The 21,150-nt window shown below is 47.0% G+C and overlaps 1 protein-coding gene across 1 annotated transcript; it reads left to right on the top strand.

The window, feature by feature from the left end:
* The first annotated feature begins 1,232 nt into the window (after positions 1 to 1,232).
* Positions 1,233 to 8,702, top strand: LOC133635984 (uncharacterized). Its single transcript, XM_062029531.1, has 3 exons — positions 1,233 to 1,354; positions 6,653 to 6,756; positions 6,812 to 8,702. The coding sequence occupies exon 3, from the start codon at positions 6,906 to 6,908 to the stop codon at positions 7,716 to 7,718; it is 813 nt and encodes a 270-aa protein (XP_061885515.1). The 5' UTR covers positions 1,233 to 1,354; positions 6,653 to 6,756; positions 6,812 to 6,905; the 3' UTR covers positions 7,719 to 8,702.
* Positions 8,703 to 21,150: the final 12,448 nt, after the last annotated feature.

The raw sequence follows: 21,150 nt of genomic DNA, 5'->3' as shown, positions 1-21,150 counted from the left end.
AAGCCATCCAGCAAAGTTGAAGAAAAAAAATAGCTGGGTTGTAAATGACTTTGTTGATGTTTTCCTCATTGTAAAATTGATGTAGTTGTAATGGAAAATAATGAAATAAAAACAATGAAAATATGTGGCTTTTATTTTGAAATTCCGACAAGCCATCCAGCAAAGTTGAAGAAAAAAATACAGCGGTTGTAAATGACTTTGTTGATGTTTTTCTCATTGTCAAATGTATGTAGTTGTAATGGAAAATAATGAAACAAAAACAATAATGTTTGGCTTTTATTTTGAAATTCCGACAAGCCATCCAGCAAAGTTGAAAAAATAAATAGCTGGGTTGCAAATGACTTTGTTGATGTTTTCCTCATTGTACAATTGATGTAGATGTAATGGAAAAAATGAAACAAAAACAATGACAATATGTGGCTTTTATTTTGAAGTTCCGACAAGCCATCCAGCAAAGTTGAAGAAAAAAAATAGCTGGGTTGCAAATGACTTTGTTGATGTTTTCCTCATTGTAAACTTGATGTAGTTGTAATGGAAAACAATTAAATAAAAACAATGAAAATATGTGGCTTTTATTTTGAAATTCCGACAAACCATCCAGCAAAGTTGAAGAAAAAAAATAGCTCTGTTGCAAATGACTTTGTTGATGTTTTCCTCATTGTAAAATTGATGTAGTTGTAATGGAAAATAATGAAACAAAAACAATGAAAATATGTGGCTTTTGTTTTGAAATTCCGACAAGCCATCCAGCAAAGTTTAAGAAAAAAATACAGCGGTTGTAAATGACTTTGTTGATGTTTTCCTCATTGTACAATTGATGTAGTTGTAATGGAAAATAATGAAATAAAAACAATGAAAATATGTGGCTTTTATTTTGACATTCCGACAAGCCATCCAGCAAAGTTGAAGAAAAAAATGCCGCGGTTGTAAATGACTTTGTTGATGTTTTCCTCATTGTAATATTGATGTAGTTGTAATGGAAAATAATGAAACAAAAACAATGAAAATATGTGGCTTTTGTTTTGAAATTCCGACAAGCCATCCAGCAAAGTTGAAGAAAAAAATACCGCGGTTGTAAATGACTTTGTTGATGTTTTCCTCATTGTCAAATGTATGTAGTTGTAATGGAAAATAATGAAACAAAAACAATGATAATGTTTGGCTTTTATTTTGAAATTCCGACAAGCTACCCAGCAAAGTGTAGCAGCGGAAATTGAAGAAGGTGCAGCGGCGGGAAAACCTCGAGGTTCAAAGACAAGTGAACTCCGTAGTTTAATCGACGATAAAAGTTACTTCTGAAGTGTAATTCGAAGCGGTTCACGGTCTCTTAGCACCTGGATAATGAGGAAACAAGGTTGGTGATCAAATATTGCGATATAAATGTATTTTTTTATCGTGTTTTATCGAGTGTACAATTTAAATTTACCGGTAATACCACACGTAAGTGTTGGACGACATTTTGCCCACTCGAGGGTGCTGTCGCACTAAATGGAAATGTTAAGATTTTAGCGAGTGTACATGTTGAATATACAAAAGGTAGTAGCACTTAAAGGTAAAGACTGCCAAGGTAACTAATACATACTGTGTGAGTTACATAAAACATTGTGAACCAGTGTGAGAGACCATCTTTTCAAGTCCAGGGGCGTCACTAGCTTTTAAGGACAGGGGGGCTTAGCCCCCAGGAGATGCACAGGATGCGAGCGAGCACAAAACTTCACAAACGACTAACAAAGACTTAGAAATGATTCATTGTTATTATTATTATTAAAAAAAATGCATGGGACGAAATGAAATGCTCCCCGGGACGATGGCTTTTTTATGTATTTATTCATTTTACATTCTATATTAAATGTTTGTTTTTCCTCCCTCTGAAAATCCTATGAAATGTTTAACAAGCCATCCTATAATAATACAACAGCTATTAATGTAACAATACAATAAAACAAATATATTTAATGATGTTTTTTTCATTATTTTAACAATAGGCTAATGTATATTACTTTATATAGATTCTACAAGAAACAAAACTTAAAAACTAAATTATTTACAATTGCAGACACAATGTTTCGTGCAGCTTCCCTCATTGTAAAGGAAGACGGAAGTCCACGCAGGAGAAAAATGGCTACAAAGATAGTGTCATGGTATTTCTTATATATATATATATATATATATATATATATATATATATATATATATATATATATATATATATATATATATACATATTAAGTATTTCATAATAATATGTATATATATATATATATATATATACATATTAAGTATTTCATATATATATATATATATATATATATAAATCTTTTATATATATATCTATCTTTCATATATATATGTATATATATATATATATATATATATATATATATATATATATATATATATATATATATATATATATATATATATATATATGTATGAAATACTTAAAGGTATACTAGAGGATGTTGTGGATCATGTTGACTATTGGTCCTCCTAATTGTCAATCATTCTGTTGATGTTATGTCAGGACACACACACATATATATATATATATATATATATATATATATATATATATATATATATATATATATATATATATATATATATATATATATATATATATATATATATATATATATATATATGTATGAAAGACTTAAAGGTATACTAGAGGATGTTGTGGATCATGTTGACTATTGGTCCTCCTAATTGTCAATCATTCTGGTGATGTTATGTCAGGGCACACACACATATATATATATATATATATATATATATATATATATATATATATATATATATATATATATATATATATATATATATATATATATATATATATATATATATATATATATATATATATATATATATATATATTAGGGCTGCAACTAACGATTAATTTGATAATCGATTAATTTGTCGATTACTACTTCGATTAATCAATTAATAATCGGATAAAAGAGACAAACTACATTTCTATCCTTTCCAGTATTTTATTAAAAAAAACCAGCATACTGGCACCATACTTATTTTGATTATTGTTTCTCAGCTGTTCGTACATGTTGCAGTTTCTAAATAAAGGTTTATTTAAAAAAAAAAAAAAAAAAGCCTCTGCGAATGCGCATAGCATAGATCCAACGAATCGATGACTAAATTAATCGGCAACTATTTTTATAATCGATTTTAATCGATTAGTTGTTGCAGCCCTAATATATATATACATATATATATACATATATATGAAAGACTTAAAGGTATACTAGAGGCTGTTGTGGATCATGTTGACTATTAGTCCTCCTAATTGTCAATCATTCTGGTGATGTTACGTCAGGACATACATATATATATATATGTATATATATATATATATATATATATATATATATATATATATATATATATATATATATATATATATATATATATATCTCAAATAAAACAAATGGCTTATTGATAAGCCATTTTTTATTTATTTATTTGTTACAATGCCAAAATAGGCCTAACAATGCCAATGGTTGTAATTCTGTAGCACTGTGAGATTTGGAATAAAATGTAAAGTAGATTACAAATACAATGTATTATATAAATAAATTATATATATATATATATATATATATATATATATATATATATATATATATATATATATATCCATCCATTTTCTACTGCTTGTCCCTTTTGGGGTCCCGGGGGCTGCTGGAGCCTATCCCGGCTGCATTCGGGCGGAAGGCGGGGTACACCCTGGACAAGTCGCCACCTCATCACAGGGCCAACACAGATAGATAGACAGACAACATTCACACACTAAGGCCAATTTAGTGTTGCCAATCAACCTATCCCCAGGTGCATGTTTTTGGAGGTGGGAGGAAGCCGGAGTACCCGGAGGGAACCCACGCAGTCACGGGGAGAACATGCAAACTCCACACAGAAAGATCCCGAGCCCGGGATTGAACTCAGGACTACTCAGGACCTTCGTATTGTGAGGCAGACGCACTAATTATATACAGCCGGCCGAAAATGCCTAACAAAAAAGGAAAAAACATATATAAATCGCACTGGAGTATAAGTCGCATTTTTGGGGAAATTTATTTGATAAAACCCAATCAGTGAATTCTCAAGAGTTCGTTGATCTAGTGACGCACGCCGACAATATAATCATAATGGGAGACTTTAATATCCATATGAATACCCCATGGGACCCTCAGTGCGTGGCGCTCCAGACTATAATTGATAGCTGTGGTCTTACACAAATAATAAATGAACCCACGCATCGCAACGGTAACACGATAGATCTAGTGCTTGTCAGGGGTGTCACCACCTCCAAAATTATGATACTCCCGTATACTAAAGTAATGTCCGATCATTACCTTATAAAATTCGAAGTTCTGACTCATTGTCAACGAGCTAATAATAAATAACTGCTATAGCAGCCGCAACATTAATGCTGCCACAACGATGACTCTTGCTGACCTACTGCCTTCGGTAATGGCACCATTCCCAAATTATGTGGGGTCTATTGATAAACTCACTAACAACTTTGATGACGCCCTGCGCGAAACCATTGATAGCATAGCACCGCTAAAGCTAAAAAGGCGCACCCCATGGTTTACAGAAGAAACTAGAGCTCATAAATGATCATGTAGAAAGCTGGAACGCAAATGGTGCGCGACTAAACTTGAGGTTTTCCATCAAGCATGGAGTGATAGTTTAATAACTTATAAACGCATGCTTACCTTAGCTAAAGCTAAATATTACTCAAAATAGCCCAGTTATTAAAAAAACATGTCCACTGGAATTAATGCTTTGTGTAACGAGATATTACCAAGTTTTTGGTATATTTTTTTTGTCAGTTACACATTTCTTGAAAAAAACATGGTTCTGACGAGATATTACCAAGTTCTTATGTCAGAGTTAAATGTATGGAACAATAGCCCGGTTTTACAAAAAACTCAAATGTTCACCGGAGTTTTTGGTATAATTCTTTTGTCAGAGTTAAATTTCTGAAAAAAAAATGTCCGGTTGTTAAATACACAAATGTCCATTGCAGTTGACGCTGGTTCTAACGAGGTATTACCGAGTTCTTATGTCAGTTAATGTATGGAACAATAGCCCGGTTATACAAAAACACAAATATTTTTTTAGTCTTTTACACATTTCTTGAAAAAAACATGGTTCTGACGAGATATTACCAAGTTCTTATGTCAGAGTTAAATGTATGGAACAATAGCCCGGTTTTACAAAAAACTCAAATGTTCACCGGAGTTTTTGGTATAATTCTTTTGTCAGATTTAAATTTCTGAAAAAAAAAAGTCCGGTTGTTAAATACACAAATGTCCATTGCAGTTGACGCTGGTTCTAACGAGGTATTACCGAGTTCTTATGTCAGTTAATGTATGGAACAATAGCCCGGTTATACAAAAACACAAATGTCCACTGGAGTTGACGCTGTTTCTAACGAGTTATTACCAGGTGTTTTGTCTAATTATTTTGTCAGTTACAAATTTCTTGAAAAAAAATGGTTCTGACGAGGTATTACCAAGTTCTTATGTCACAGTTAAATGTATGGAACAATAGCCCGGTTTTACAAAAACGCAAATGTTCACCGGAGTTGATGCTGGTTCTAACAAGATATTACTAAGTCTTAGGTATAATTCTTTTGTCAGAGTTAAATATTTAAAAAAAAAAAAAAAGTCCGGTTGTTAAATACACAAATGTCCATTGCAGTTGGCGCTGGTTCTAACGAGGTATTACCGAGTTCTTATGTCAGAGTCTAAAATGTATGGAACAATACATAGCCCGATTATACAAAAACACAAATGTCCACTGGAGTGGATGCTGGTTCTAACGAGATATTACCAGGTTTTTGGTCTAATTATTTTGTCAGTTACATATTTCTGGAAAAAAAATAGCCCGGTCATTCAAAAAACATGTCCACTGGGGTTGACACTGTTTTTAATGAGATATTACTAGGTTTTTAGTATGTTTCTTTTGTCATTTCTGAAAAATGTTTTACTTGATTGTTGCATACACAAATGTCCACCAAAGTTGACGCTGCTTCTAACAAGGTATTTACCAAGTTCTTTTGTCCGAGTTAAGAATTTATGGAAAAATAAATAGCTTGGTTATACAAAAACACAAATGTCCACTGGAGTTAATGCTTTTTCTAACGAGATATTACCAGGTTTTTCGTGTATTTCTTTAGTCAGAGTTACATTTCTGAAAAATAAAAGTCCTGTTGTTAAATACACAAATTTCCACTGGAGTTGACACAGTTTTTAACAAGATACTACCAAATTTTTAGTATGTTTCTTTTGTCATTTCTGAAAATGTTTTACCCGGTTGTTACAAGTTCTTTTGTCTGAGTTAAGAATTTATAGAAAAATAAATATCCTGGTTATACAAAAACACAAATGTCCGCTGGAGTTAGTGCTTTTTCTAGCGAGATATTACCAGGTTTTTGTTGTATTTCTTTAGTCATTTACACATTTCTTGAAAAAAAGTCCAGTTTTACAAAAATGCAAATGTTCACCGGAAATGATGCTAGTTCTAACAAGATATTACCAAGTTTTTGGTATAATTCTTTTGTCAGAGTTAAATTTCTGAAGAAAAAAAAAAGTTGTGTTGTTAAATACACAAATGTCCTTTGCAGTTGACGCTGGTTCTAACGAGACATTACCACTATGGAGGGGGGCGTGGCCTGCGGGCCTGCCGCGGAGCGGAGTGTGCAAGGACCGGCCTTGAAGACAGCGGCAGGTGAGTAGATTGCCCAGCTGGGCTTTTTTATCTAATCACCTGTCGCCCTTATTAGGAGCAGCCGGGACGAGAGATGTGGTTGGAGTGGCTGGCGAGCAGACGGATGAGACCGAGAGACATCATGCTGGAAAGCAAGACCATACGGCTGTATGAAAATAAAAGACTGTTACCTCAGACTACCGGGCTCACAAGAGAATCTTTGTGTCCGGGGGACCCACAGGAGGGCAACCTCCACATTTTGGCGCCCAACGAACCTGATCAAAGATGACAGAGTCCGACCCCCTGGCAGCGTTGGCGCGGGTTCTCGCGGAGGTGACGGCGGCCAGTCATCAACAGCTGGAGGCGGTCCAACAGCAGGTGGCCTAGCAAAGCCTAATCCTGCAGGCGATGGCGGACTGGGGAGGAGCGGCACCACCAACATCAGCGGCCGTCTCCATGCAGCGCATGGGGGAAAAGAGGACCCCCATGCCTTCATAGACATTTTTGTGGCCACGGCGGAGGAATGCGCGTGGCCGGAGGAGGGGTGGGGAGTACACTTGCTGCCATTGCTGGCGGGAGAAGCGCAGCGGGCGGTGCTCAGCCTACCGGCGCTTAGCCTACCGGCGGCATCCCGCATGCGCTTCCCGGACCTGAGACGGGCGGTGCTCGACCAAACCGGCAGCACCAGCCAGGACCACCGGCGCTGGTTCCGGGCACCACCGGTGCCACAGGTGATCCGGGTTGCCGGCCCTCTGGCGCCCTCCACTGACGCCGGTTCCGGGCGCTGCGCATGGGGGCAGCGGATCGTCGGTTCGTGTTGGGGCAGCAGCTCCAGGATGCGGCGACACGCTGGCTGCAGCAGGGCGAAGGTGACGTCCAGGTGGTGGAGCAGCTTGTCCTGGAGCAGTTCCTGGAGGCGATCCCAGCGCGGACAGCGGCCTGGGTCTGCTACCACCGGCCACAAGACCTGGCAGCAGCAGTGACGCTAGCAGAGAACCATCTGGCGGTGCACCGCGAGGCGCGAAGGGAGGAGAGGACCATGGAGGCAGCCGAGCGTCCAGCCCCGGGGCCGCGCGCGCAGCGAGAGGAGGAGGCGGCGCCGCCGGTCCCGCGCAACTGACTCTTTTTGTTGTGCTGCCTTGCAGTTCCCGGCTGCTGCTGATACAGTGCTTCCCGCGCAGACGGCCCCTCAAACGCCTGGGCAGGCGTGCTGGAGGCGTGGGTAGCCCGGTCACGTGCGTCAGGTACCTCCATGCGTGGAGGTGAGGCAGGTGATCTGAGTTGCCGGCCCTCTGGCGCCCTCCACCGACGCGGGTTCCCGGCGCTGCGCATGGGGGCAGCAGATCGTCCGTTCGTGTTAGGGCAGCAGCTCCAGGATGCGGCGACGCGCTGGCTGCAGCCGGGCGAAGGCGACGTCCAGGTGGTGGAGCAGCTTGTCCTGGAGCAGTTCCGGGAGGCGATCCCAGCGCGGACAGCGGCCTGGGTCCGCTACCACCGGCCACAAGACCTGGCAGCAGCAGTGAAGCTAGCAGAGGACCATCTGGCGGTGCACCGCTAAGCCGCGAAGGGAGGAGAGGACCATGGAGGCAGCCGAGCGCCCAGCCCCGGGGCCGCACAGGCCGTGCGCGCAGCGAGAAGAGGCGGCGCCTCGCAACTGACTATTTTTGTTGTGCTGCCTTGCAGTTCCCGGCTGCTGCGGATACAGTGCTTCCCGCGCAGACGGCCCCTCAAACGCCTGGGCAGGCGTGCTGGAGGCGTGGGCAGCCCGGTCACGTGCGTCAGGGGACCTCCACGTGTGGAGGTGAGACAGGTGATCCGGGTTGCTGGCCCTCTGGCGCCCTCCACTGACGCCGGTTCCGGGCGCTGCGCATGGGGGCAGCGGATCGTCGGTTCGTGTTGGGGCAGCAGCTCCAGGATGCGGCGACACGCTGGCTGCAGCAGGGCGAAGGTGACGTCCAGGTGGTGGAGCAGCTTGTCCTGGAGCAGTTCCTGGAGGCGATCCCAGCGCGGACAGCGGCCTGGGTCTGCTACCACCGGCCACAAGACCTGGCAGCAGCAGTGACGCTAGCAGAGAACCATCTGGCGGTGCACCGCGAGGCGCGAAGGGAGGAGAGGACCATGGAGGCAGCCGAGCGTCCAGCCCCGGGGCCGCGCAGGCCGTGCGCGCAGCGAGAGGAGGAGGCGGCGCCGCCGGTCCCGCGCAACTGACTCTTTTTGTTGTGCTGCCTTGCAGTTCCCGGCTGCTGCGGATACAGTGCTTCCCGCGCAGACGGCCCCTCAAACGCCTGGGCAGGCGTGCTGGAGGCGTGGGCAGCCCGGTCACGTGCGTCAGGGGACCTCCGCGTGTGGAGGTGAGGCAGGTGATCCGGGTTGCCGGCCCTCTGGCGCCCTCCACTGACGCCGGTTCCGGGCGCTGCGCATGGGGGCAGCGGATCGTCGGTTCGTGTTGGGGAAGCAGCTCCAGGATGCGGCGACGCGCTGGCTGCAGCCGGGCGAAGGTGACGTCCAGGTGGTGGAGCAGCTTGTCCTGGAGCAGTTCCTGGAGGCGATCCCAGCGCGGACAGCGGCCTGGGTCTGCTACCACCGGCCACAAGACCTGGCAGCAGCAGTGACGCTAGCAGAGAACCATCTGGCGGTGCACCGCGAGGCGCGAAGGGAGGAGAGGACCATGGAGGCAGCCGAGCGTCCAGCCCCGGGGCCGCGCAGGCCGTGCGCGCAGCAAGAGGAGGAGGCGGCGCCGCCGGTCCCGCGCAACTGACTCTTTTTGTTGTGCTGCCTTGCAGTTCCCGGCTACTGCGGATACAGTGCTTCCCCGCGCAGACGGCCCCTCAAACGCCTGGGCAGGCGTGCTGGAGGCGTGAGTAGCCTGCTCACGTGCGTCAGGGACCTCAGGTGAGGCAGGTGATACGGGTGCCAGCCCTCTGGCGCCCTCCACTGACGCCGGTTCCGGGCGCTGCACATGGGGGCGGCGGATCGTCGGTTCGTGTTGGGGCAGCAGCTCCAGGATGCGGCGACGCGCTGGCTGCAGCCGGGCGAAGGTGACGTCCAGGTGGTGGAGCAGCTTGTCCTGGAGCAGTTCCTGGAGGCGATCCCAGCGCGGACAGCGGCCTGGGTCCGCTACCACCGGCCACAAGACCTGGCAACAGCAGTGACGCTAGCAGAGGTGCACTGCGAGTCGCGAAGGGAGGAGGACCATGGAGGCAGACGAGCCTGCCGCGCAGGCCATGCGCGCAGCAAGAGGAGGAGGCGGCGCCGCCGGTCCCGCGCAACTGACTCTTTTTGTTGTGCTGCCTTGCAGTTCCCGGCTACTGCGGATACAGTGCTTCCCCGCGCAGACGGCCCCTCAAACGCCTGGGCAGGCGTGCTGGAGGCGTGGGTAGCCTGCTCACGTGCGTCAGGGACCTCAGGTGAGGCAGGTGATACGGGTGCCAGCCCTCTGGCGCCCTCCACTGACGCCGGTTCCGGGCGCTGCACATGGGGGCGGCGGATCGTCGGTTCGTGTTGGGGCAGCAGCTCCAGGATGCGGCGAGGCGCTGGCTGCAGCCGGGCGAAGGTGACGTCCAGGTGGTGGAGCAGCTTGTCCTGGAGCAGTTCCTGGAGGCGATCCCAGCGCGGACAGCGGCCTGGGTCCGCTACCACCGGCCACAAGACCTGGCAACAGCAGTGACGCTAGCAGAGGTGCACTGTGAGTCGCGAAGGGAGGAGGACCATGGAGGAAGCCGAGCCTGCCGCGCAGGCCGTGCGCGCAACGAGAAGAGGCGGCGCCCCGCAACTGACTTTTTGTTGTGCTGCCTTGCAGTTCCCAGCTGCTGCGGGTACAGTGCTTCCCGCGCAGACGGCCCCTCAAACGCCTGGGCAGGCGTGCTGGAGGCGTGGGCAGCCCGGTCACGTGCGTGGAGGTGAGGAAGGTGATCTGGGTTGCCGGCGCCCTCCCCCTGCCCAGGTGAGACATACTGTATTCCGGTAAGGATACAAGGGAGTACACACCGGGCGATGGTGGATTCGGGCTGCGAGCAGTCCATGATCCACCAGAACCTGGTTCGACCCGGGGCTTTGAGGCAGGCAGCACGGGTGAAAATTAGTGTTCATGGGGATGTGCACCCTGTGGTGCCGGTGGAAATTCGATGTGCCAAACAAAAGTATAGTGTCAAGGTTGCTGTAGGTGCGTACCTTACGCACCCCTTAATCCTGGGTACCAATTGGGCTGGGGTTTAACAATTTAGTGACGCAGTGTGCAGGGGTGCGTTCACGACCAAAAGGAAAAGGGAGTACCTGATGTGGATTATGAGGTCCGGCGTTCGGACCGGGGCGGCGACACCCAAGTTTACCACCTCAACCACCTGATATCATGGAAAGAGGTGGATCCTGTTTCCATGGTGACGGCGGTCGAGGAGGAGGAGCTCGGGCCGGAGGTACCGCGCTCCGCACAGCCCTCCCTTTCTCCTCTGTGATAATCAGCTTACGTTAGCACAGAGAGCGGATGTTGCCAGGCTGCAGCAGCGCTTTTCTGATGTGTTTTTTCCCCGGCCCGGCTGCACGAACCTCATCCCACATCATATTGAGACCAACCCGGGTGTGACGGTGCGATCTCGGCCCTATAGGTTGCCCGAACACAAACGCAAAGTGGTTCGGGAAGAATTAAAATCTATGCTAGAGTTAGAGGTAATAGAAGAGTCACACAGTGCGTGGTTCAGCCCCATCCTTCTGGTAGGGAAGGATGGGTCTGTGCGGTTCTGTGTGGATTACCGCAAGGTAAATGAGGTATCACGTTTTGACGCCTACCCAATGCCCCGGGTCGATGAGCTCCTGGATCGGCTGGTTACTGCTCGTTTTTTCACGACACTGGATTTGACCAAGGGCTACTGGCAGATTCCCTTGTCTCCAGAGTCTAGGGAAAAAACGCTGCATATGCTGCCACCTACCTGGATGATGTAATCATCTAGTGTGACAGCTGGGCGGAGCATATACAGAAGGTGAAGGCGGTGCTCAAGTCCCTGAGGCGGGTGGGGCTCACCGCCAATCCGGCGAAGAGCGGTTGGCCGGAGGGAGGTACAGTATCTGGGGTGCCACTTGGGAGGGCAGGTGCGCCCGCAAGTAGATAAGACAGCGGCAATTGCGGCCTGCCCAACCCCCAAGACGAAAAAAGAGGTGAGGCAGTTTTTGGGACTGGCAAGGTTACTGCCGGAGGTTTATCCCCCGGTTTGCGAACCCTACCAGCCTCACCCGAAAGGGTGCTCCAGATCTGGTCCAGTGGACGGAGCAGTGCCAGCAGGCGTTTGAGAGGGTTAAGAAGGCCCTCTGCGAGGAGCCGGTCCTGCACATGCCTGATTTTTCTCCCCCGTTCTGTTTGCAGGCTGACGCAGAGGGCAGAGGGCTGTTTTGTCCCAGCAGGTGGGGGGCGTCGACCACTCGGTGCTGTACATCAGTCGAAAACTCTCAGACCGGGAGGTGAGGTACAAGCACGGTGGAGAGGAAATGCCTCGCCATCCGGTGGGCGGTCGGTACCCTCCGGTCCTACCTCCTGGGGCGCTCATTCGGCCTCTGCTCGGACCACAAACCCTTCCAGTGGATCCACCGAATGAAGGATGCCAACGTGTGGATCACCCGTTGGTATCTAGCTTTACAACCCTACAATTTCAGAGTGATCCAGACCGGGGGCGCAGATGGCCGTGGCTGACTTCCTCTCCCGTTCCCACATGGGGGGGGCGGCCGGACGGCTTCCCGGCCTGAGTCTGGCGGTGGAGGTATGTGGAGGGGGGCGTGGCCTGCGGGCCTGCAGCGGAGCGGGGTGTGCAAGGACCGGCCTCGAAGACAGCGGCAGGTGAGTAGAATGCCCAGCAGGGCTTTGTTATCTAATCACCTGTCGCCCTTATTAGGAGCAGCCGGGACGAGAGACGTGGTTGGAGTGGCTGGCGAGCAGGCAGATGAGACCAAGAGACATTGTGCTGGAAAGCAAGACCATACGGCGGTATGAAAATAAAAGACTGTTACTGCCGGGCTCACAAGAGAATCTTTTTGTCAGGAGAACCCACAGGAGGGCAACCTCCACAACCACATTTTTAGTATGTTTCTTTTGTCAATTCTGAAAAATGTTTTACCCGGTTGTTACATACACAAATGTCCACCAGAGTTGACGCTGCTTCTAACAAGGTATTACCAGTTTTTTTGTCCGAGTTAAGAATAAATAGCCTGGTTATACAAAAACACAGATGTCCACTGAAGTTAATGCTTTTTCTAACGAGATATTACCAAGTTTTTGGTATAATTCTGTGTCACGGCGCATGCGCAATCTCGCATGTCATCTGCTGCAAGAAGTGTGCCGGGACACGCCCCTGCTCGCTCTTCCCGCATCGCGGCCACGCGCCTGCACGGCTGCAGGCAATCATCAATCTGCACACCTGGGTCTGATGAGGGCAGACGGCATAAAGACCAGCGGACACGAAGATCCAGTGCCGGAACGTAGTTCACTCCTTGTAGTAAACATCCCGTCTCTGGCTTCCCTCCTCGTACCTGCTCTCTTGTGCTTTCCCTCTGCCCGTGTCTTATGTCCTCTGTGATTCATCTGTCTCCTGTGATCGAGCAGTGCGCCTCGACTCCCCTCCGGACTTTGGACTGCTTCCCTCGACCCTTGCTTGGACACGGACATCGTCGCCTCTCTCCAGCCCCCGACCTCTCGCTTGCCCACGGTCTGTCTTCTTGCCTAGCCCCTCTGGACTTCTGAAGGATCATCCAACAGGAACGTACAACACCCGCTGGTAATATTCACATTGCTAATACTTCGCATCGTCTTGCACCGTTCACTTATAGTAGCATACACACCCCAGCATATCATCAGCTCCAATAAACCTATAGAACTGATTTCCACTGTCGTGTCTCCTTCCCCTATTGTCAAGAGTTAAATTTCCGAAAATAAATGTCCGGTTGTTAAATACACAAATGTCCATTGCAGTTGACGCTGGTTCTGACGAGGTATTACCAAGTTCTTATGTCAGAATTAATGTATGGAACAATAGCCCAATTTTACAAAATCACAAATGTCCACTGGAGTTGACGCTGGTTCTATCAAGATATTACCAGGTTTTTGGTCTAATTATTTAGTCATTTCTGAAAAATGTTTTGCCCGGTTGTTACATGCACAAATGTCCACCAGAGTTGACGCTGCTTCTAACGATGTATCACCAAGTTATTTTTTTCCGAGTTAAGAATTTATGGAAAAATAAATCACCTGGTTATACAAAAACACAAATGTCCACTGGAGTTAATGCTTTTTCTAACGAGGTATTACCAAGTTTTTGGTCTATTTTTTTAGTCAGTTACAAATTTCTTGAAAAAAACAAAGCCCGGTTTTACAAAAACGCAAATGATGCTGGTTGTAACAAGATATTACCAAGTTTTTGGTATAATTCTTTTGTCAGTTAAGTTTCTGAATTTTTAATTTTTTTTCTGTTTATTAAATACACAAATGTCCACTGTCTTTGACGCTGGTTGTAACGAGGTATTACCTGGTATATTGCTTTTTGTCAGTTACAAATTCCTGGAAAAAAATATGCCCGATTATTATAATCATTTGCCAAAAGCTGTGTTCTCAGATAGCATATTTTTTAGCTGCATTCGGTTGCTTTTAGCATCTTCAATGTGCAAAACATTTGAGGCTCTCAAGTGCTAAAGTCTTGTGTGAGTTTCTGTGTCTTTGTCAGTGAGACTAGAGGCTACGCGTTGCTGTCGACGTCAGGTGATGGTGGCAGCAGCTCTTCCCCGGCTGATGTGAAGGAGTTTGTGTCTGGCGTCTGCGGCGCGCGGCGTTCCGTTCCCCCTCCGGCCTCCTGCGAGGGGCCCGCCGTGGTGCCATCAGCCTCGGGCGTTCCTTCTGTGGACTCGAACTCCAGCGTGAAGGTTGGCCTCACATATTCCGCTTAATAGACAAAAAAATGGAAGTCAGTGAAGTCTTTTTTTTTTGACTGTAAAGCAGGAAAATGTGACGATAACCATAGACCAGGGGTGAACATTACGTTGATCGCGAGCTACGGGTCGATGGTGGAGGGTGTGTCAGTCGATCGCCAGCCAGACATTGTTAAAGTACCAATGATTGTCACACGCACACGAGGTGTGGTGAAATCTGTCCTCTGCATTTGACCCATCCCCTTGTTCACCCCGGGGAGGTGACGGGAGCAGTGGGCAGCAGAGGTGGCCGCGCCCGAGAATCAGTTTTGGTGATTTAACCCCCAATTCCAACCCTTGATTCTGAGTGCCAAGCAGGGAGGTAATGGCTCCCATTTTTATAGTCTTTGGTATGACTCGGCCGGGGTTTGAACTCACAACCTACCCATCTCAGGGCGGACAGTCTAACCACTAGGCCACTGAGTAGGTTACAAAAATAGACCTAAAAATTATCGATCATCAATCTTCACCAAGACGTCACTTCCGTAACTTGATTGACATTCACGGCACCGGAGGGTCTTGTGAGATGACGCTGGCTGCTGCCAGATCATTATTAAGAAAAAATGACCGACAGGAAGGCGAGAAACACTTTTTATTTCAACAGACTCTCGCGCCGTACCTGCTGTCAAAACTCTAAAGACTGACTGCACAGTTCCTGTCTTCACAATAAAAGCGCTGCTTCAACCTGCCTGCGCTAACAAAATAAGAGTCTCAGGAAGTCAGAGTGCGCACAAGCTAGCAAACTACAGAGTTTGCCGCCAATGTATTTCTTGTAAAGTGCATAAAAAGGAGTATGGAAGCCGGAAAAATAAGATGTCAAAAAGCAACCACTTTCATGTTGTATTGGACAGAAAGGAGGACTTTTTCTCCTCCATTTGAAAATGTGGACGTTATCATCGCTACTGTCTGATTCCAATCAATGCACGTCATTTTCTCCGTCATCTTTGTTGTAGCGGTGTAGCGTGCAAGGACGTGAGTGGAAGAAGTGTCAAAAGATGGAGCTGTCGACGTCGCCACGGACCAAAAAGGCAGACGCGCGCAAATTTTCAGGACTTATGCAGATTCCAAATACAGATCAGCAGGTACCAGAAGGTAAGAAAAGTTTCTTTTGCATAATATTGCGAAACAAAACGCCAGATAATGTCTTACCTTATACACACCATAATAATACTCCTATGTTGAAGCACAGTACAATCCATCAAGCGGTGTGGCTTCATAGCTTACCAAAGTCCCATTAAAACATTTTGATAGATTTTTGAGCGTCATGTGTAATGTTCTATATTTTCAATGGAACATAAAAAATGTTGGTGTTGTTTACTTCAGTCACAGTCTACATGTATCTCTTATGTGTGACTGCCATCATATTGTAGTCTACACAAATCTCTTGTGTGACTGCCACCTTCTGGTCACACTTATCATTTCACCATGTACCAAATAAAATAGCTTCGAGGTCAGTAAGCACAACCAAAATTATTCTGTACATTAGATTAGGCGCACTGTGTTGTAAGGCGCACTGTCGAGTTTTGAGAAAATGAAAGAATTTTATGCGCCTTAGTCCGAAAAATACGGTAAGTGCTCGAAAAAGAAGGTAGAGACACTAGTATTATTTTTTGCGTCCTCTTCTGATGTTGTCCTCAGATGCTTGAGGAAAAGCTAGAAGTGCTTGAGGAAACTCAAGACTATGGTATCTATCAAGTGTGCATCAATTACAAAGACGCCATGTTTACCGTGTCACTGTCATGGTTTGTGCTTTTTTTTTTGTTTCCATTCTGCCTCGAGGTCCGCTCGCTCGCTATCTGATAACGTACAAGAGCGCCTTTTCATTTCTCAATGTGAACAAGTGAAGTTCTTCCGCGAATTGGATTGGTCGTACCTTCTGCTCTTTGAGGGTCCCCCTTGCTTCGCAACTCATCGGACCCATTGCTGGAGGTGCTGTCGTCCTCTGACACGTCTACGACAAAAGATATTTGCGCAACATTACAATTGTCATAAAGCGTGGTCACACGATTGTACAGATTGTGAACGTGGAGCAAACCTTCTTTCACGTTCTGCAAGTTTCCCATTGACATCTGCAAGAGGGAGGAAAGAGTTACAGTATGAAACGATGCTGTAACGTCCATGCGATGGCGTCGTGTCTCAATTCGCGCACTTCGGTACAAACTTCGCTCTTTAAAATGCACTATGTGTTGACACTTAAGCAGTGTACTGTAGTGGACATTTAGCTCCCTCAAAACTCCAAGTCAGCCACTCCAGAATCTCACAGGCTTTTTTTTTTATTATTGCGGCCTAAAATGCCTAATTTTGTGGCAGATTATCAGAAAATTGCTGTAAAATTTACAATGATTTGAGGCTTATTTTCTTTCCATTAACATTGCATCAACTTATGATTTGATTAATTTGATATCAATTGAGGCTAATTTCTTTCCATTAACATTGCATCAACTTATGATTTGATATCAATTGAGGCTAATTTCTTTCCATTCACATTGCATCAACTTCTGATTTGATTAATTTGATATCAATTGAGGCTAATTTATTTCCATTAAAATTGCATCAACTTATGATTTGATTAATTTGATATCAATTGAGGCTAATTTATTTCCATTAAAATTGCATCAACTTATGATTTGATTAATTTGATATCAATTGAGGCTAATTTATTTCCATTAACATTGCATCAACTTATGATTTGATTAATTTGATATCAATTGAGGCTTATTTCTTTCCATTAACATTGCATCAACTTATGATTTGATATCAATTGAGGCTAATTTCTTTCCATTCACATTGCATCAACTTCTGATTTGATTAATTTGATATCAATTGAGGCTAATTTATTTCCATTAAAATTGCATCAACTTATGATTTGATTAATTTGATATCAATTGAGGCTAATTTATTTCCATTAAAATTGCATCAACTTATGATTTGATTAATTTGATATCAATTGAGGCTAATTTATTTCCATTAACATTGCATCAACTTATGATTTGATTAATTTGATATCAATTGAGGCTTATTTCTTTCCATTAACATTTTACAACTTATGATTTGATTAATTTGATATCAATTGAGGCTAATTTCGTTCCATTAACATTGCATCAACTCATGATTTGATGACATCAACAATTTAAGTTTTCCTTAAAAATTGCTCTTAAAAAACCCATGAACAAAACTCGGAAAACAAATACTCTATTGATGTTTTATTTGTTTTATACTGCACAAAATACCTGTAAACACTAGATGGCAGTAAAACAGATACTCATAAAGCTCATTGTCAAATTACATTGTAACTAATAGTAACTATAAAATGCAATTTTGGTGCGTGTGCCGAAGCCGAGCTGAAACGCAGTTAGCTCGCTAGCAAAATATATGACGCTTCAGTATGTATCTGCTACACAAGCTGGCTAATGCTAATACTGGCATGCCAACAAGTGAGTGTGAAGCACTGAAATATGTTGTGGAGGGGGGCGTGGCCTGCGAACCTGCCACGGAACGGGGTGTGCCAGGACCGGCCTCAAAGACAGCGACAGGTGCGTAGATGGCCCAGGTGGCTCCACCGCATGAAGGATGCCAACGCGCGGATCACCCGTTGGTATCTAGCTTTACAACCATACAATTTCAGAGTGATCCACACACCGGGGGCACTAATGGCCGTGGCTGACTTCCTCTCCCACTCCCACATGGCTTCCCGGCATGAGGCTGGCTATGGAGGTATGTGGAGGGGGGCGTGGCCTGTGGGCCTGCCGCGGAACGGGGCGTGCCAGGACCGGCCTCGAAGACAGCGGCAGGTGCGTAGATGGCCCAGGTGGGCCTTGTTATCTAATCACCTGTCGCCTTTATTAGCATCAGCCGGGAGGAGAGACGTGGTTGGAGCTGGAGTGAGAGCGAGCGAGAGACGGACACGGAAAGACAGTTGCTGGAAAGCAACCCGCTGCACTAATTTATAAAAATAAAAGTGTTGTAGCCCTGATCCGGGCTCTCATGGCGGTGTTTGGTGGTCTGAGGAACCCACTGGAGGGCAACCTCCACAATTTGGCACCCGAACAAGCCAGACCACCTGAGGCGATGGAAGCCGACCCCCTGGCAGCAGTGACGAACATTCTCGCAGAGGTGACAGCGGCCAGCCATCGACAGCTGGAGGCGGTCCGCCAACAAGTGGACCAGCAGAGCCACATCCTGCAGGCGCTGGCTGACCGGGTGGGAGCGGCACGGCCAACATCAGCGGCCGTCTCCATACAGCGCAGGGGGGAAAAAGGAGGACCCCCATGCCTTCATAGACATTTTTGTGGCCACGGCGGAGGTATGCGCGTGGCCAAAGGACGAGTGGGGAGTGCGACTCCTGCCGCTGCTGGCGAGGGATGCGCAGCGAGCGGCACTCAGTCTATTTAAATTTTCCTGAGGGAACTCTCCTGAAGGAATCAATAAAGTACTATTTATCTATCTATCTATCGGCGGCCTCCCGAGTGCACTTCCCGGACCTGAGGAGGGCGGTGCTGCACCGGACCGGTTGCACCGCCGAGGACCACCGGCGCCGGTTCCGGGCGCTGCGTCTGGGGACGGAGGACCGCCCGTTGGTGCTTCGTCAGCAGCTCCGAGAGGTGGTGACGCGCTGGCTGCAGCCGGGTGAAGGCGACGTCCAGGTGATGGAGCGGCTGGTCCTGGAGCAGTTCCTGGAGGCGATCCAAGCGCGGACGGCGGCCTGGGTCCGCTACCACCGGCCCCGAGACCTGGACGCAGCGGTGCCGAGGACCACCTGGCGGTGCACCGCGAGGCAGCCGAGCGCCACTGGATCTAATCACCTGTCGCCTTTATTAGCATCAGCCGGGAGGAGAGACGTGGTTGGAGCTGGAGTGAGAGCGAGCCAGAGACGGACACGGAAAGACAGTTGCTGGAAAGCAACCCGCTGCACTAATTTATAAAAATAAAACAGTGTTGTAGCCCTGATCCGGGCTCTCATGGCGGTGTTTGGTGGTCTTAGGAACCCACTGGAGGGCAACCTCCACAATTTGGCGCCCGAACAAGCCAGACCACCTGAGGCGATGGAAGCCGACCTGGCAGCAGTGACGAACATTCTCGCAGAGGTGACAGCGGCCAGCCATCGACAGCTGGAGGCGGTCCGCCAACATGTGGCCCAGCAGAGCCACATCCTGCAGGCGCTGGCTGACCGGGTGGGAGCGGCACAGCCAACATCAGCAGCCGTCTCCATACAGCACATGGGGGAAAAGGAGGACCCCCATGCCTTCATAGACATTATTGTGGCCACGGCAGAGGCATGCCACAAAAATGTCCAAAGGAAGAGTGGGGAATGCGACTCCTGCCGCTGCTGGCGGGGGAGGCGCAGCGAGCGGCACTCAGTCTACCGGCGGCCTCCCACGTGCACTTCCCGGACCTGAGGAGGGCGGTGCTGGACCGAACCGGTTGCACCGCAGAGGACCACCAGCGCCGGTTGCAAGCGCTGCGTCTGGGGACGGAGGACCGCCCGTTCGTGCTTGGTCAGCAGCTCCGAGAGGCGGCGATGCGCTGGCTGCAGCCGGGTGAAGACGGCGTCCAGGTGATGGAGCGGCTGGTCCTGGAGCAGTTCCTGTAGGCAATCCCAGCGCGGATGGCGGCCTGGGTCCGCTACCACCGGCCCCGAGAACTGGACGCAGCGATGACGCTCGCCGAGGATAACTTGGCGGTGCACGCGAGGCAGCCGAGCGCCCAGCAACAACGCCGCGCGAACCGAGCGCGCAGTGGTAGGAGGCGGCGCCGCGCACTTGACTATGTCTGTTTTCTGCCCACAGAACCCTACGCGCCCAGAGGAAGTAGGTCTGGGACATGCGGGAGGATGGCAAATTTGTTGTTTTAGGAATAAATAGTTGATACTTTTGTTGCATGTTGTTGTTCCTGATTTGTCTACTCAAGAAACAAACATCATTTTTGATTAGACAGTTGATGTGCTCCTTGGGAGTGTCGCTCAGAGACAAATTTGATTGGCCAAAATGTGCGGAAAAGTTGCGGGAGTCGGGACAAAGTTGCGAGGAAGCGCATCATTCGCAGGGATTGTTTGAATTTGCGTGAATTCCTGGAGGAAGTGAATAGTCGCCATCCTGTCCACAGAGAGGAAGGGTTGGTTGTAACTCACAATGAAAAAAAGTATTGCCATCGTCATTTCAGGTAATAGATTTTGGCCACTACACAAAATGCCCAAGTGTTGGAAGTATTGCATTTGAGCCTTATACACACACGCTTTTTAGACCTGTGGTATATGATAAGAACATTTGGCACTTTTCAGTGTGATATCCTCCTAAAAACTGTCCTCTGCAATTGGCATTCATACAGCACAGGCCAAAAGTTTGGACACACCTTCTCAATCAATGTGTTGTCTTTATTTTCATGACTATTTACATTGTAGATTGTCACTGAAGGCATCAAAACTATGAATGAACACATAAATTCTTAGTTGTATCTCTTTACCTCTTGTGTAATTTATTT

Source organism: Entelurus aequoreus, linkage group LG20 (genome assembly GCF_033978785.1).
Source record: "Entelurus aequoreus isolate RoL-2023_Sb linkage group LG20, RoL_Eaeq_v1.1, whole genome shotgun sequence".
Taxonomy (NCBI): Eukaryota; Metazoa; Chordata; class Actinopteri; order Syngnathiformes; family Syngnathidae; genus Entelurus; species Entelurus aequoreus.
This window is presented reverse-complemented; position numbering and strand designations above follow the sequence as displayed.